The sequence below is a fragment of the Scomber scombrus genome, chromosome 2 (assembly GCF_963691925.1).
Source record: "Scomber scombrus chromosome 2, fScoSco1.1, whole genome shotgun sequence".
Taxonomy (NCBI): domain Eukaryota; kingdom Metazoa; phylum Chordata; class Actinopteri; order Scombriformes; family Scombridae; genus Scomber; species Scomber scombrus.
The window spans coordinates 5,453,971-5,472,947 of record NC_084971.1 but is presented as its reverse complement, the minus strand read 5'-3'; the positions used below and the strand labels follow the sequence as shown (position 1 = coordinate 5,472,947).

At 40.7% G+C, this 18,977-nt stretch overlaps 1 protein-coding gene across 4 annotated transcripts in view; it reads left to right on the top strand.

The window, feature by feature from the left end:
- The window catches only part of rptor (regulatory associated protein of MTOR, complex 1), a 172,657-nt gene that overhangs the window by 132,899 nt on the left and 20,781 nt on the right, over window positions 1-18,977 (top strand). For all 4 annotated transcript variants that reach the window (XM_062440710.1, XM_062440702.1, XM_062440694.1 and 1 more), the window contains 7 exons: window positions 3,762-3,880; window positions 8,680-8,783; window positions 9,219-9,396; window positions 9,507-9,617; window positions 14,472-14,577; window positions 18,354-18,468; window positions 18,565-18,689. In XM_062440710.1, the coding sequence (XP_062296694.1) occupies window positions 3,762-3,880; window positions 8,680-8,783; window positions 9,219-9,396; window positions 9,507-9,617; window positions 14,472-14,577; window positions 18,354-18,468; window positions 18,565-18,689 (858 nt within the window). The remainder of the gene's footprint in view (window positions 1-3,761; window positions 3,881-8,679; window positions 8,784-9,218; window positions 9,397-9,506; window positions 9,618-14,471; window positions 14,578-18,353; window positions 18,469-18,564; window positions 18,690-18,977) is intronic.

Genomic DNA, 18,977 nt, shown 5'->3' with positions numbered 1-18,977 from the left:
GCAGATTTTGTCATGCTGTATGGTTTATAGGAAGGATTTGGATTGGCTGTCATCAAATTGCTCTGAAAGTGATCTAAAGAATATTGTTCTCTAATGTAGTTGTAGTTATAGTTGTGGTGTGAACTCCTGTGACTATAAATTTATAGTTTCAAAAGTTGTTCTGACACCCAGAACGATTTTCAAAGCTATACATTTATAGTCATAGTTTTTGGTGTGGATGAGCCTTTAATCAGACTGGTTTTCTAGCTGTTCTAGTAGGATTTGTTAGGACACAGTATCATGAGACACCAAAGCTTAGAGAAAAAAAAACCAACAGCAACAAAAAAGGTCTGGCACAGGTCTCGCTCTCATCACCTTTTCATCTGACACATTTAGCATTTGATGTTCGCTTAAACTGTTGCAAGCTGCTTGTGGGCACGTATGCTGGCGTGAAGACCCCACGTAAACAGGTTAAAAAACATATTGGCCCCTCGCCCACTAAGCTGCGCCCCCACTACAGCAGAAGAGAGTCCCAGCCTCCCAGCGCTTGTTTGTAACTCCCACCTCGCTGTGTGCTGCATGTATAAACAAGCAGAGCAGAGCAGGTGAATAGATGCTGGGAGTAAAATAAAGAAGATTCAGGAGAAAGCACAATCCAAATCCATGTTCTTTTGACATTTACCTTTCCACATTACTACTTACATTTATTTATCTAACTCAGGTGAGACTTCACTTGTCATTTCTGATATTTGAGTTGTTTACTCATTTGCTTCTGTCCTTTGTTTGGTTTCAAGTAGTTGTGAAAAGACCTCTGGGAGCTTGTTTTTCATCTTGCCTGAAAACGTATTACCGTAACATTTCCTTCCTTTTTGTTTGGCTCACGGCAAAATACATTCTCAGTTTCATTACATCTATTTTTTAACACTGCAAACCCAAACCAGAAGAAATGTTGACATGTAAAGGGGCCTGTGCACTGTAGCGTAGCAGTTTAAAACAAATTGAAACCATGAATGCTAAATGCTGTAGCCGGTGGACGCCGACCTGCAAGAAAATAGCAGCAAAACAAAACTGTGTGGGAGTTAAAGTTGTGATTTATTGATTTACTTTTTTAGAATTATTTCTTTTTTTTCTCTTTGCCCTCTTTCTATAATTTGCATGAATGAATTAGTTAGAGGCTGCAGCCAGGCTGGTATCTCTGTGAGGAAGTTTGTTTGTATTTAAGTAAAAGTAAAAATGTAGGTTGTAGTGACTGGTATGTTAGAGGAAGTCATGTTAACATGCACCAATGCTACAATTTAGCAGGTATAATGTTCATTATGTTTATCATCTTAGCATTAGCGCATGTTAACATTTGGCAATTAGCACTAAATACAAAGTTGAGGCTATGGTAAACACTCACAGCGCCTTTCTAATCATTCACACATACATGCACATACACACACATACATGTGATGACAAGCTATGTAATAGTTGTCAAGACAGTTCACTTAAAGTTCCAATCTGTGGGATTTAGTAGCATCTAGCAGTGAGATTGGACTTTGCAACCAAATGAAAACAGCCCCCCTCCCTTTCCAAGTTGTGGGCTACTTTAGAAACAAAGTGCATCATGATGGGCTCTGTTGAAGAGGACCTACTCCCTATGTAGATATAAAATAAATAAAATAAAATAAAAATATTATCAGTATTAAGATATTTTACTGTAGACCAAAGAGGGTGGACTGGCTGTGTCTGGATATAAATGCCAGATAAAGGTGTCTTGAGGTTGCACCGAGCCTTTCCTGTATCTGCGTTGACATTTCCATTTTGTCACATCAAAGGTTTTAAATCCACGTCTACCTGCGTCAGTGTATTTTAGACTCTCTTATTTCAAAAAGCACCATAGATGTGATTCGGTGCTGCTTCCACTGCTCAATAGCTCTCCTGTAAAATGTCTTTAAAATATGCTTCACAGAGGAATTTCTCCTCTGCTTTCAAATGTTCTGATGCATTTTTTATGCCTCCACCATTTAAAGCTCCAAAAAATCGCTATGCAGTGTTAAAAAGTATTTTATGTCATCTGCCAGAATTGAGGAGGCCATAAAACCGTGATGCAGTGGTTCATTTAGCCAATGGTTAACATCTTTACTACAGTACATCCATTTCACTCAGTGCTCTCTCTCTCTGCACAAGTGACAAGAGTGTCACATCAGGACACGAGCGGCCGGTGCAGCGTGCAGCCGGTGAATAATATCCGCCGCCGCGTTCCCTCATGTGAACTACGTGGCGGCAATTTGTGTGCACCCGTAATATGGCGTGGCGGTTAAATGGCTGAGAAACCATATTTCACATTTATCAACTGGCTGTTTACTGCAGCAGCTAGCGTGCAGGCTAGCCATTGCTATTCATATCCTGCCCCTCAGGCTACAGCCTAATCACCTCTTTAACTCCCTCCCTCTCCCTCTCTCTCTCCCTCTCCCTCTCTCTCTCTCTCTCTGTCACTATTTCCCTCACTATCTTTTCACCCTTTTTCCTGTTTTCCCTTTCATTCATCTCTTTCTGTGTTCTTCCTCTTTTTTGGTCCATATTTCAGAGCACGCAGGCTTTTCCTTATTCCCTTTTTCTTTCCTCCTTCTGGCCTCTCTGCTTCTCACTTTTTTCCACCTTCCTCCTGGTTCCGTACCGCATCCCCCCCGTCTCCTCCCAGCTGTAGCCCTTCTTCCTCCTCCTCCTCCTCTCCTTTCTTGGTCTCCCATCTTTGAAGTGTGGGACTATTGAACACCTCCTGGGGCTCTCTGGAGATCAGTCTGAGCAGTAGAGGGTCCAAGCTTCAGTCATTCTTACCTCTCCACAGCACCCTGAGGAGTTGAGCCTGTTTGCCTCATGGAAAAGTTGGGAGGAAAGCAGAATGATTGGGAGATGAAATGAAGAGCGGTCATCTTCAGAGGTCACATTTACGGAGAGGGTATATAGGGGGTGGAACAGAAAGCGGGGGTCAAGTAAGAAACAGCGAAGTGATTGAAGCTGTCAAACGTAGAGACACAAAGAAAGAACAGAAGAAAAGACACAGCAGCAGTGAAAGATGTTCATTTGAACTGCAAAGGTGACAGAAGAGAAGGAAGCTGCTTCTAACAAAAAAAGACAGATGCGTAAAACAATCACTTTAAGAAGCAACTCTCCAAAAAAAAAAAAAAAAAGGAGAGATGGAGTCAGATTGTAAATTAGCAGACAAGCCACAAAAATCACAAGTTCAAAGAACGATAAACAACCTGAAGGAGCGAAATTGCGTAAAAAATGTCACCTTTCTCTACAAAGACGATGCTGGAGATAAGAGGAGCGACAGATGAACAAAACCACCTGACAGCAGGAGGGATTTTGTCCATTTGTATTCGTGATAACTGCGACTGATGACAGCAGCGAGGCTCTAGTGGATGAGAAGAGCCAGCTGCTTGTAATGTGTGTGTGTGTGTGTGTGTGTGTGTGTGTGTGTGTGTGTGTGTGTGTGTGTGTGTGTGTGTGTGTGTGTGTGTGTGTGTGTGTGTGTGTGTGTGTGTGTGTGTGTGTGTGTGTGTGTGTGTGTGTGTGTGTGTGTGTGTGTGTCCAGAGGAAAATGAGCAGGGCGGGTAGCATGAGGCTAATGAGATGATTGTGTATTACTACTCAGCTGGGCTGCGGTAATGAACTCAGATGAGAGTTGGGGGTATATGTGCCGGATATGATTCATGTTTATTTTCTACAACTACATTTCATTTGCAGATCATTTTTAGAACTGAACCCGCTCATCTCTCTTTGTGCTTCTTTTCCAGGCGTGTCCTTCAACAGTGTTTACACTCAGATCTGGAGAGTGCTGCTACATCTCGCCGCAGACCCTTTCCCCGAAGTGTCTGATCTGGCCATGAAGGTCCTTAACAGCATCGCCTACAAGGTACGACGAGTGTCTGAAGCTTCCGTGACCTTTCTCCTCTCTTTACAGCGCGTCTGCATCACGCACAAATGTTCCAGGAGGAGGTCGGGAGTTGTTGTCGGAAGCCGTCTTTTTAGGCGTTTTGTTCTTTTAGTGTTTCGATTATAAGGTTGAGGATGTTTTTGGAGTATCAACTAATTTCCTCGAGTGTCATTTAATCGGGCTTGTTTTATAATTGACTTTTTGTCTCTGTGTCTGTATGTCAGCGCTATTTCACCACATGGTGAAAAAAGATCCGTTTCTCAGCACACATGCCCCCCCACCCCCCACCCCCACCCTCCCACTAGCATTTCCCTCCTCCAAAAAGGCCATTACTTTTTGTGCAAATGCAATTAAGCTCTGATGACTCCCTCCAGGCTGGGCAGAGCAGAGCACAGTAGAGCGGAGCAAAGAGGCTGCTGGAACTAAAGGAGCTGTAATAACTGTTGTAATCAACCACCTATCGTAACCCTGAGGCTAAAATTTCTTACCACCAACACCAGTCGTCCCTTCAGTTACCTTCAGACAAGCAGCACCTCTGCAATGAAACTCCCTCCTGGACTGCAATAAAAAAAAACACAACAGGACTTGATTTACAACGTAATGCAATAGATTTCTCTTCCACCAACTAATGCACTGGACACTGCAACACACATGCCTGTAGTGTTGGTTACTGCGTACCTGAAGTCAATTAAGCAAACACTGATATCATATTTATTTAAAAAGACAACCAACATATAGGAACAAACAGATTTTCAGGCACTATAATCCCAAGACAGACAACTTGAACCCTAATAAAGACAATTCAACCACTTCAGACCTTCTGCATCATCTTTAGAGGTCTGTTCATTGCAATAGCTGTTGATGTGTCAGGTTTTAATCTTGGCTCAAGTCAGACTTCATTGATACAAATTAGAACATTGCTTGTGCTTGACTGCTGGAATACTTAAATATTAAAGCCTTGAGTTTAAACTGGTAAGATCCATGCATATTAACATTAACCATAAAGGATGAGATGAGAACAAGCAGGCTTTCTATGGCAACACAGCTTCAATATTTAATTGAAACACTGGACATCTGCAAGAAAAAGACTTTTGTCTCATCTTTGTGAAATGAAACCATTTTACACAGCTCGGAAAGGAAAATGTTTAAATGTTAGATATAAAATATTCATTTTAATGATCAACATTCAGAGCTTGTTCATAAACCCAACTTCAGTTGACGTTATGATGTGTCTTACAACATGAGAGTGGACTTGGACTTGGACTACAGCTGACCAGAGACTTGAAGTATTTGTAGCTTCTTTGCAGCAACATCCATATTTTAAGCATTGTCAACTGTCATGACTACAACTGTGTTCTATCAGAATCAGCTGTATCGGCCAAGCATGTGAACACATACCAAGAAAATAAAGTCTTCACTACAGATATTACATGAGTCTGGAGAGACAATTATACAAACCGCAACTTGACTGGTTTGCAGAGGCAGTATTTCTAGATTCTTCCTTGGAGTGAGCTCATCAGAGACATCTTAATCACAGCATTCATCCCAAGTTCACCAGTGTTAACATCAGACTAACAGAGAATCCAGCTCTTTTAATTAGGATTTTAAATGTCAAATGTTATTGATTTGTAACAAAGCGAACAAGGTCAGCAGCTAATTAAAAATGGACTTTCTTCTCAGATGATGGAAAACGTTAAATGTTTTTTTAATAGTCACCTCTTAGCTGCGGGATTCTGTGGTGAAGGTCATGGGTTTTCTTTTCTCTTTTTTTTCAATCCTGATTTTGTAATAGGTCTAGTGGGTGTTTTCACTGAATTTTTACCTTTTGAAGCTGCAGGAGAAATAAAGATGACCTCGTTTATTGACAGATAAAAGTTTCACGGGACAAACGATTATAGTCAACTGAAACATTACCATATAAAGTCCTTAAATGTTTCAATGGACATTCAGTGGAAGACTTAACTCACTCACTAATGCAGTTAGTTTACTTGACAAGAGAATTTGTTGCAGTCATGAGAGGAGAATATGACTTTAGAGAGTCTAATTGTCCTAACCTGACACAGCACAAATCTCCTCCCTTACTCTTCTCCAACCCAACAGCATCTTCAGAACATCATATCTGCTTCAAACAATCCCCTTAGTCAACCAACTAAGGTTTTAGATGCAGCTTCAATAATTAAATAGGACAGTGCAGAGGGTTTTTTTCTCAGCTCACATCCGCTTTCACTCCTGAATCCTGCAAGAGCCCCGGCTCATAGCGTTGACTGTAATTTTTTTTGCTCAGTTGACTTATTTTCCAGCCAATTAATGACTGAAGAAGCGAGGAGGGAAGTGGGGAGAGCAAGCTGCTTCCCAGCATAGAATGACGCAGCTGGTAGAACCGATTACCCCCCACCCCATCATCCATCCACCCACACACCCACCCAACGCCAACCCCTCGTTTCCTGCTAATGCGGGGAGTTTTGCATATCACATTTTCTGGAGAGCTTGTCAGCAGATAAAGGCACGCGGCCTCCTGCGTTAGCGTGATGTTTGTTTACCACATGTTGATGACCCGCAAACGCTGATGAATAATCCATGAACATATTGCATAACGGAGCCCTTTTAACTGACGGGACCTGCAACTTTACATTCATACCAGCATCCGGCCAAACGTATCTAGATTATTCTCTGGTGCTTAAAGGAAGAAAAATACACAGCTGGTGAAATTTGGTGAAAGAAACAGAACGCAGTTGTTAATTGAAGCTCACTTGGTTCAGGGTTAAAACTTCTCATCTCTAGTGCCAGATAGGTTTAATAACCACTTATCCACCCTGCTGCCAAACCATGTTTTGTTTGTGTGCTTACAAGTATAAAGTTGCACTTTGCTACAACCCAGTGTTAGAAAGTATATTATTTACTCAAGTTCTCTACTTAAGTACAATTTTGCATTTCCATTTTATTCAACTTTACTTCCACTCCACTACATCTCAGAGGGAAATATTGTACTTTCTACTCCACTACATTTATTTGACATCTTTAGTTACTTTTCAGATGAAGATTTGACACAATGGATAATATAACAAGCTTTTAAAATACAACACATTGTTGAAGATGAAACCAGTGGTTTCCAACCTTTTTGTCTTTGACGTCTTATAAAAAGCAGTGTGTAGTCAGGCTCACATCTCAGATGTCTATGAGTTGTTAACAGCTCCACCAAATAGTGATTTTTCCCTCTAAACTTCTCACATGGTTTCATTTCAATAAATGTTCAAATGATTCAATATTTCAGCAAAAATCAAAGATTAGAGAAAAAGTCCAAACACTGAAAACACATTTGTGTATCAGAACTTAGTTTTTCTTCTTTCCTCTCCCATTAATCATCTCACCACCCCTCACATTTATCTGCTGACCCTTTGGAGGGGCCCCACCCCTAGGTTGGGACCCACTGGACTAAACTGTATATAAAGTAGTGTAAACTAGCTCCACCTCCAGCAGCTACAACAGTAACATGCTGCTCTAACACTGATGCTTCACTATTAATAATCTAATGATGTCATATATAATAATATATCAGTCAGAGGGACCAAACCACTACTTTTACTGTAATACTGCATACTACATCACTCATAATACTGCAGTACTTTTACATTAATACTTTAACTACATGAAGCTGATAACTAAAGTCAGTTTTTCATGCAGTACTTTTACTTGTAATGGAGTATTTTTACATTGCTGTATTGGTACTTAAATAAAGAATCAAAATACTTCTTCCACTTCTGCTGCAACCCCCCACTAACTTTCAAATGATCTCCAACAGGCTTCATGCTGCAGTGTTGAGCTCACTGTTGTCATTATAATATGAGTAGTCTCTCTGCATGGTGTCTGCGGTGCACTGCTGCCTTCACACACACACACACACACACACACACACACACACACACACACACACACACACACACACACACACTGCTATCCATCGTCCACATTCACTCACCTCCCAATTTGTCCAAAAATGAGGTTGTTTATCCTTCATTTATCATGTCCTACTCATCATATCAATCTGTTCCTGCTTGAGTAGAAAAAGTGCTCGGATTAGTGACACAGCTATTTCCATAATAACCCTTTCAACTGCTTTTACTGCTGTTTTGTTTCATTTCCAATCATCTTAATGGAGCACTAACAGCTAACCCTCGTTACTGAGGCTTTTTCACTATCACAAATGCAATATATTGTATGAGTGTGTGTGTGTGAGCTATGCATTAAAAACTTTTTCTCTCCCTTCCTCTCAGCCTTTTTTAGATGAATGCCAAACAAAAGGGGAACCTGCTGCAATTTTGTAATTAGCATAGAAATCAATTCAAAAGCAATCCCCCGCTAGTAAAATGTGTTTGCCTGTGTTAACTAGATTTACACTGCGTCGACTTTTCTCTCCGACCGGCTTTAGTAAACAACAACTCGGCTATTCATCAGTGATGCTTTCGCTCCATTGTCTTTATTAAGTTTACCCCTCCCCAGTGTGCAACCATTAGACAACTCACAATGAAGAGGGGGTATTACCTGCTCCATTTAATGAGAGAAAGTTCTGGAAATTTTAGGCCAACTTTTTAAAGTCCCGCACTTTTTTTCATGGACTGATACCGTAAGAAGTGAGAATCTGCTTTTAATGCATTGCTTCTAATCCTCGTAAATATCTGAATATTTAAAATTCTCCCCTTTTAACCTCTAATTCCAACTTTCCAGTGACTAGAACTTAAAGAAACAACAGTCAACTAACAAACAAGTTTGTCTCCACCCAGGCGACCATGAACGCTCGGCCTCAGAGGATCCTGGACTCTGGATCTCTCACCCAGTCAGCCCCGGCCAGCCCCACCAGCAAGGGCACGCACATCCACCAGGCCGGGTGAGCAACACACACACACACACACACACGAATCCCAACATACACAGAAAACTCATTAAACTAAAGCCTGAAAACATGTGCGTCACACGTAGAAGCTCGCTCAACCTTCCTGCTAGCGAGACAGAAGCACAGTTTGATTTAATGATGAGGACTTCGACGGGGGATATTTCAGTTGAATTATGTGAATTTCTTGTAAAAATGTTATTGTTTGCATCCCTTTAGATTCATTATTGTAACCCTCAAGATTCTTTCTCATTTTTCAAGCTCCAAGAAAAATAAAAAAAGGGGAAAAACATGACAAACACATGATAACTGCCTAGTTTTAAACAATTTAAACAAGGATTATAGATCATATGTGTAAAATTATACCAGTATGGGATTTGTAGTATTTTATTTTTATTGTCTCCTCTTTTTCTTGTGTTCACCCTCCTCCAGTGGTTCTCCTCCCATGCCCAGCACCAGCAGCTCTAGCCTGACCAACGAGGTGCCCAAACCCCCCGCCAGAGAGCAGCCGGCCACACGCCCCCCTTACACACCCACACTGGGAGGACAGGCGCCCCACTCCCACCAATTCCCCCGCACCCGAAAGATGTTTGACAAGGGACCCGAGCAGGTAGAAGGAGCTCAGACATCATGTGGGAAGAATAAGTCAACAGTTAGTGTGTCTGAATTAACTGCTTAAATCACTAATGTTTGTTTGCGTGTGTGTGTGTGTGTGTTCAGGCAGCTGAGGATGGGGACGAGCCAGGTGGTCACAGGAACTACATCAGCGCAGCCCTCCAGACGGGTCTGTGTGATTGGAGCGCCAAGTATTTTGCTCAGCCAGTCATGAAGGTATTTTCCTCCACTTCCTCTTTTCCATCAATCATTCCTCTTTCCTGTCTTTGTCTCCACCTGTCATCCCTTCTTCTCCTCTGTGTGTGTGTGTGTGTGTGTGTGTGTGTGTGTGTGTGTGTGTGTGTGTGTGTGTGTGTGTGTGTGTGTGTGTGTGTGTGTGTGTGTGTGTGTGTGTGTGTGTGTGTGTGTGTGTGTGTGTGTGTGTGTGTGTGTGTGTGTGTGTGTGTGTCAGGTGAGTTATTGCTCTGCATCCTTTTTTTTAATGAATCATTTAAAAATAATATTTTCATATTATTCCTCCGCCGGGCAATCTCTTCTTGAAGAGCAGCTTTAAGCGGTTGCTTAGCAACAAAGAAGTAGTGATATGACAGGTAATTTTCAGTTTTCACATAAATATTTATGTGAGTGGGTGTCATAGGTGCACGTTGGTCACGCATTTTACATTTGCTGTAAAGGTGACGGAGCAATCTGAGGACATGAACTCTCCATTATAGAATTTATTTTTAAAGAATAATGAAGTCTTATGGAAAACAGCAGGTCAGGGACCAATCACAGTGTGAGAAAGAGCCTGCTGCTTGTACAAAGATGGCTTGGCTGAATAATTGAGCTCTCTCAGCTCCATAACTTAACATCCTCCAGAGTGAAATTTAAGATTACAAGTACTTTTTACCATGCACAGTAGTCGGTGCTGAATTTTGTAATATTAAATCAAGCCTCTGTCTGTTTTAAGAGCTTAAACATACCATCCTGTCCAGAAAAAAGAAGGTAAAACAAATGGTGTCAGCGCATTTTGTAGAGGTTAAACAGAGAAGAAGGGAATTAATAGAAAAAGAGAGCATGAGGGTCAAATAGAGGAGAGAAAGTGTATGTGTGGACGAGGAAAAACAAGTAAGGAAATAATTAGAATTTCATGTGTGTATGATAGACAAAGTACGGGAGATTTTAGTAGAATAAAATATTTACAACAGGAAGACATTTGGAACAAAAAGAGGAAGAAGCTTTGTGTGTGAAGGAGAGAGAGAGCACACACATACAGATAAGTAAGATGATGAAAGTAAAATATTTGTAAAGGAGAGGCAGACGTCGAGGGGTAGATAGATGTGGAAGAAGAGTGTGGGAGAAAGGAGAAGAGGGAAAAACAAGAGGCATAGAAAGTGAAGTAAGAGTGTGTGTAAAGAGCACGGCGGCGGCATGAACAGGATGAAGGGAAGACTGAGCCAGAAGTGGCAACAAAAGGTGATGAAAAGCAGAGAGGTGATTGAATAGGAAGAGCATAGAGCGAGTGAGAAATGGAAGAGGAGGGAGAGAGAGAGAACGCTGAGTTGGCAAAGTTTTGAGTGCTGCCATAAAACTCAGCTCCATTTACAGAGAGCTCTGTATATGTGTGAGAGTGTACCTCGAAGTCTGCACACAGGTTATCATATCACTGTGTCATCAGAAAGAGACGTGTGTTTGTCTGCTCATACAGTTTTAGGGGTGTGTGAGCAGCAAGGACATCCACATGAGAGACTGATGAAAAATGTGGCAGCTAGAAGTTACTGTGTGTGTGTGTGTGTGTGTGTGTGTGTGTGTGTGTGTGTGTGTGTGTGTGTGTGTGTGTGTGTGTGTGTGTGTGTGTGTGTGTGTGTGTGTGTGTGTGTGTGTGTGTGTGTGTGTGTGTGTGTGTGTGTGTGTGTGTGTGTGTGTGTGAGAGCAGTGGATACTCACACAACTTACAGATACACTAATTTATTTATTCATTAATAACAATACATGGTACTTGGTCAATTTTACACATTTAACTACAGTCATGAGGGCTGTCATTTGGGCTCTGAGCGCTTCCAGAACGCATGTGACCTACGCTCAACCATGTACCTGAACGCCTCATGTGTGGTAACTCACTGCTGTTGCTGATCAGCTAAACATGCTGCTTACGCTACGCTTTCTTTCTTCACATGGAGTCAGAGTGTCTATTCTTAATTAAAAGGTCTGTTTTCACGTCTACTTTTCTCTCTTTAGAGCACTTCTCTCTCTGACTCCAAGCGGACGCAGAGCTTTAGGGCTGTGCCCACTGTTTCCACGATGTCAGGGAGAGACCAATCGGATGAATGCTTTTCGAGATATGCAGAAGACATAAATACAAATATACAGACAGTTTCCCTCCTTTAATATATACATAATGCAACTGGATGTTGTAGATTAGATACCAATAAACATAGCTAGTAGTTACTGATAGCTGCTACAATTTAATCCTGACCTCCGCTCCATCCAACACCTTTGGGATGATGTGGAAAAAACAACTGGGAGCCAGATGTTATCGACATCACTGATGCTCTAGTGGCTGAAAGAGAAAGCAGCACATGAATGCACATGGTTTTTAAATGACATGTTCAGCATATACATACTGTGTGATTGTAATGTTCAGGTGTCCATATGCTTAGTGTCCATATACTGTAGGAGTTTTTTTACAGTATATCCACAGTGTGTAGAGCTCTGCTGAAAATGTATGCAAGAGTCTCACACACACATTTCACCTCAGGGTCTCATTATACGTTACATTAGCAGCTGACACAGTACAAGACCACAACCCTGGGAGCCACAGTATCAGCTGGCTCTTACCTTGACACACACACACACACACACACACGCTGCTGCTCACTGATAAATCTGCCTCTTTTCTCAGGCTTGGTCAGGAACCATAAAGCCTGTTGGGACACTGTATGTGTTACAGAGAAAGCTGACTTGACTACACACACACACATTCTGTACGTGCATCTCACACACAAATATATTCATTCATTCAGCACTGCTTAAAGGTGTTAAAATGTGTGCTGTTTACCTAAAAAGCAACATGCAGAGTGAAGACATTATCGGAATATCGATTGCACACAGTAGTAGTGTAGTCGCATGGCGCTGTAGCTGTGTGTGTGTGTGTCTGTGTGTCTGTGTGTGTGTGTGTGTCTGTGTGTGTCTGTGTGTGTCAGGCTGTTTAGCATTCAGTGGGTGTGGGAGGCCTCGCTGTAGAAATGTGCTTAATAAGCACACACTGGCAAGCAGCATTTACCCCCCCCTACACACACATACACACACACACACACACACACAGAGAGACAGTTCCCCACTATTACACTTCTGTGTTGTATACACCCTGTTGTTTATTTATTCACCTATCAAATATGCATTATAGCAAAGTTCTTAATTAATTACTTTAATACTTGTAACTTGAAAAATTACATAAATCACACTCATATAACATTCTGTGTAATTAAAGTATTTTTCTTTTTTTTAAAGGGGAATAATTTTGCTCTTTTAAAGGCGGCAAAAAAAAAGTGTGGGGGGCATTTTCTAATAGAGTTAAAACTTTTCAAATTGTCCCCTCTGCTCTCTGTCACGTTGCATAAAGTGAGCTGAACGCCTTTACTCATTATCTCAATAACTGCAAGAGCATCACTTAACATTGCAGCTGGCACAGTAATCTAGACCTGCGCTGTGATGAGACAAGTTTAAAAATATGAAATACTGTCAATGAGCACAGTGGGTTTCATGTGAGAGGGTGTCAGTGTTTTATAGGGTGACACAAAGCTAGCTGGAAGTGCTCAGACAAACAGTCCAGATCACGTTGCTCTTGGTTTGTGTGTGTGATGGCCAGCCATACACCTACCTACCGTATATCTTTAAATCTTACCAATTAACACATTATATCTTATTTGTTGCTTCTCCACAAAGAAAATTTGATCTGTTTCTTGCGCACAGCAGCCAGGCACAATGACTTCACCTTCACCTGCAATCACTGAAAGGTGTCAAACATACGGATAACTTTGCAAAGTGTGAAAACTCAATCACAGTCAAGGCCTCTGATCTGCCCATGGACATCCAACTTGAGATAACTGACTTACACAAAATTGATTTTACTGTAACTTTATTTTTAGTGAACTTACAAACACTTGGCTTAAGAGAAAAAGTCACAGTAAAGTCAGTTCAATGTGCTGTGGTTAACTTTGACTTTTTGCTTTAGATTTATGTCCCTGTTTATTGGCAAAAATCAATGTTGAATGCTCTTCCACTGGTCAATAGTTATTGGCTGTAATGCACCAAAAAACATGAGAATCCACCATCAAACCACAGAGAAGAAGGTGCCGTTCAGATGATGGAAACACAGAAGCAGAGCATGTGGATTTCAAGATATTCACATAATCAGCTTTGCAAAGGTTTTATAAGGAAGGAGATGCATTAAACATGTTTGTAAAGCCTCAGTGATGCACACAGTGTGGGTTTGGGGAGAAGCATTAAATATAAGCGGTGAGAACTCCCTGTGTGTTTGAATTTTCCCGTTTTCATTCTTTTCAATTCTCCTTATAAACCACATTTCTTATTTTCTCACATGCCTAATGTTTTCACTTCATTCTTTATCACATGCTGTTCTTCCTTACGTCTTCTAATTCACAAAACGTCACTCATGTGTTTTGATGTTACCCCAGAGAGACCCCCACACACACACACACACACGCACACACAGTGATAAACAGAATTGTCTAATCCTCTTCTTAACAAAAACACCCAAATCAGAAACTTCGGTGATGTCTCTTTGCTATTATTTAGTGTAGCAGTCAGAGCATGAAGAGAATCATCAGCATAAATAGACATTTTTAATCCTGGTTGCCTTTAAAATTTAAACCAGGTTTGCAGCTGAGGTGTCACAGTGTTTAGAGGAGCAGTACTTAACGCCTCTCGTACCTGATGTGGGGACTCAGTTAATATCTAAAGTGTCTTATACAGTACGCCCACAGTGTTTATCTACTTATGTCTGAGTGTACAAACATTTAAACTATTTGCTCTTTCTCTCTGTGTCTGTCTTTCTATTTTTCTTCACAGATCCCAGAGGAGCATGACCTGGAGAGTCAGGTGAGGATGGAGCGGCAGTGGAGGTTCCTGAGAAACGCTCGTGTGAGAAGGCACAGCCGGAGCATCACACAAAAAGGTCAGTCTCACACATGCTGATGTATAAATACTCCATAAATACTCCCACATGCACTTTATACTGTTTTATTTACACTTGACAATTGTGTCTGGCAGGCTAAGCCTCCTTACTTATTTACATGTGAAAGAAACAGTTGGTTTAATAAATAATTCATTTGCACAAACTTTACTTGAAATGAAATTAAACCCTTTATCAAACTTTTACTAAGATTTTAATCATATTGGTGTTATATGGTTTTTATTTGGTTTGATATAGGGTTCTCTAATAAAATGACAAGCAAGTTTTAATTTAACACATTTCATACACGGGGCAATTTCAAGTTATAAACATGCAAACAGAATCAAAATCACAGAGATAAGTGTGTGATAAAGTTAAAAAAAACCATAACAATAATAAAAGGCTTTTTAAAAACCACGTAAACGTTAAGGAACAAGTAAAGCATCAGTACTACTCTCTAAAAAAAAGGTAATAAAACATGTATTGAAAATTGAAAACTGCACTAATCCAATATTTTTTATATATCAATTATAAATCAGATGTGTGTGTGTGTAATGATGTGGTGTAACAGGTGTAACTCATAATAATGAACCGACAGAGAGTTTTAGCATTTTAGCTTTTAGTTTCAGCTTTCAGCTTATTATTTTGGATTTATGCAACATTTACTGTTCGGTTCAATCTCCCTGCTCTCAATAATTCAGTTTCCAGCTGTAACAGGCAGTTTTCAGTGACAAGGCTCCAAAAAAAACACTATACCTGCCCAGCTAATGACAGTGCATAGATAAAGTTAGCAACTGGCTAACAAGTTGGAGCATTTAGCATCTTGAGAGCTTCTCTCTGGATTTAGTGGCTACCAGACAGCACTCATTTTTTTGTAAATTTACCAATGTGGGACTAATAAAGGAATATCTTCTTTTATCTTAAAAGCAGAATTAATATTGGAGTTTAATTCATCAGGTGGCCAAAAACAGAACTTTAAATGAATGCTAACTAGCTTCATATTTGCTTAACCGTACTTGATTTTGCTAACAATTTAGCCATAATAGCCTTTAAAGCTCATATTAAGTCTTCTGTCCCCAAGTGGTCAAAAATAGAGCTTTAAGAATACACTTATTTTCTGCCTGTATTTAACATCAGAATAAAAAGCTAATTGTTCATGTTGTATCTGAGTTGAAAATGATAAGAAATGATGATTGTTGTGATATGGCTGTCAAGGGTTTTGAGGTTTGTTTTTGTCCGTCAGACTCAGAGATGTATGATGCATGTTAACTTAAAACTTGAGCAGCAAACACATTCATCTCAGATTTATTGTTATTTATCTTTAGGGATTTGTTCAGTGCAATATGTTAATACTATATTCCAAATACAACAACAATATGTGCATGGTGTTTGTATATTTATGTATGCAAATGAGCTATTTAGCACCACAGAGAGGTCTAAGAATTGAACCTTGAAATAAAAAAGTTGTCAGGTTGACTTATTTGAACTTAATTAGTGATGGACAGAAAAACATCCCAGATAATAAGACATCAGATCATAATTCAGTATTCAGAATGGGTCTGTAATGACTCTGAGGTTTTGTCCTAATAATGTTTACCTGATAATTGTTGACACTTGTTGAGGGAAGAATCACAAACCGAGACTGTCCCAAAAAAAAAAAAAGCCCAAGCCGAGACACACACCAGATGTTACGGCTCTGTTTCAGTCACGCGACTGAGTGTGCGATTGATTTGCCATGACGAGAGGATTGATTGAAATCTACCCAGAGCCAGAAACAACCCTGTTTATGAGTCACAGGACTCCCTTACACACACACACACACACACACACACACACACACACACACACACACACACACACACACACACACACATTGAAGAGCCCGGGGTGCCAGTGTACACACAGACTCCCCAAGTGAAGTCAGAGCTTTCTCAAACAGAATCACTAACACCCCCGACGTCACTGGCAGACCCTACACACACGCACACACATTCACGCAGTCACGAGGTGATTGGCGTCAGAGTTGCCCCCCCCCCCTCTCTCTGTCTGAATCATTGAAATCCCCTCTTTTCTTACAGTGGAGTAGTAGCGTTGCCCTCATTCAGTCTGTTCCCCCCCCAGAGAGGAACAAGACGAGAGAGGAGGGAGAGTGAGATCGAAGGAAAGTAAATGTGAAGATGGAGGAAGCGAGAAGGTGGTGGAGAGGCTAGGAATGAAAAGTAAAGAAGGAGGGAAACTATGTGGAAAAGAGTTTTTTAATTAATAGTTTTTTCTTTTCTGGTTGATGCAAAATTTACACATATCACCAAGCACTTCTAAAGTCTACAGGGTAGTTTAAGATTCTACAGTTAGTTTCATATCGAATGTGCCGTCAAAGAGCACAAACAAAAGCAGTCGATGAAGATTATCTTTTCCCAGCTTTTAACCGAAGGCCTCAAACACTCGTATCTATATTTCCCTCCAACTACATATTTTCCAGCACTGTTGCATCAGTCACGAGTTCATGGTGAATTTTTCCTCATTCTTCCCATCTCATTATGGAAGTCTCGAGAGCGCGTTCAGGTAGCCAAGGACAGGCTGGAAAACCGACATGTGGTGTTGCCATGACAACATATGGCTGAGGCAGTGAACTTATCGAATGTATCAGTGTGTTGGCGCTTTTGTTTTACTCCCATTGAAACCTGCCAAAGGGGTACATAACCAGACTTTTTGTCTCTCCGCCCTGCATCACCTAACAAACATTCTCTTTCTTTTTCTCCTCTTGCTTTGCCTCAAGTCCTGCTGTTGTTATTTTGTAACTACAGCTCTTGCAATGCTGCAATGATCCAATACTCAATCACACATAGTAATATGTTCTGGTTCGAAAATTGTGTTGTAAATGCCTCATTTCTGTTTATTCATTTCTCTTCTGTTCTTTTCTCGGCTCTGTTGTTGTGTCCTATATTTGCAGATGCAACATCTCCCCCTGGCATTAACAAGAAATACATTTTCATTTTCAAAGCATTATAAAATGGCCATCTGCAATCAGAGTACTTTGAATGGACCTATTATGCTCATTTCTCTCTAAATCTCCCCAAACAAATGATGCAACTTCTCAGTTTAGCCTCTGACTCTTAACAGGCAGTCTTAGCTCCTGGCTCTTTAAAGTCAACCTTCCCCCTTATTTGACATTGTTCTATGTATGCACTATGTATTGGAGTCATGAGTGTGACTACTCCCAAAACAATGAAAAATGTCATAATGTTAGTGGAGCGAAGCACTGATCTTGTGTGGAGTCTTTGTGTGTAGAGCAGATGACCCTATAAAGAAATCCATCACCAGCTGATGTCAGCTCAGGCTGAAAGTTGAAAAAACTGTTGGAAACCGAGCATTCAGAGCAGTCTGAAGCCACTGCTTTTTGCCCATAAGGATTACTTCTACATGTGTTTACCTTATTATTTAACATGTCGGCCACTTTTAGCATCCGACATTGTAACATTTTATATATTTTTATATGATTGAAAATAAGGAAAAGCGTAATAGGTCCTTTTTAGGTAGTAGGAAGTGGAAGACACATTCCCAAATCGGGTTTCAAGTACCTATGAAACATTTACGATTGCTATTATCTACAAACTAGTCAATGTTAAGTACAGGTAGACTCAGCCTATGTAGGGGACGACGATAGGACACAGGTGTGCTTGTGTAATTGCAATATGAAACCAAAACACACACAAGGGCATGAGTACCCATGGATGGAACTGGCTGCTCTATTTTACACTTCTTTCTGTCCTCTCTTACAGGTGTTTCCCGTCTGGACGATCAAATATTCATCAACCGCAACCCTGGCGTGCCGTCCGTCGTGAAGTTCCACCCCTTCAACACCTGCATCGCTGTGGCCGACAAGGACAGCATCTGGTCAGAGACGGAGAGCACACACACACAACACAACTGATTGAGTTTACGCACTGGTTTAATTATTTTAAAGACTTTATGTGTGTATGTGTGTTGTAGTTTTTGGGACTGGGAAAAAGGCGAGAGGCTGGACTACTTCTACAACGGGAACCCTCGCTACACCCGCATCACGGCCATGGAGTACCTGAACGGACACGACTGTTCATTACTGCTCACCGCAACAGGTTGGAAACACACACGCAGGCATTTGTATATATGTCCATGTGGTTTAGTCAAATTTAAAGGGGTTAAAATGTGAAAATAAACGTATGAATAACTTGCACACATTCTTTTTTTGTGGACCCAGCATCAAATTTCAGCCTTTAATCCATTTTGAGAGAATATATTAGAGGATTATGGCAAAAATGTTTAAGTGGTGTAACCATAAAAACTTAATACCAAATAATTCAACTTGCTTAAAAACAGTCAATTCTCAATAAAACACCATATCAACTAGTTTGGCATGATCTTAC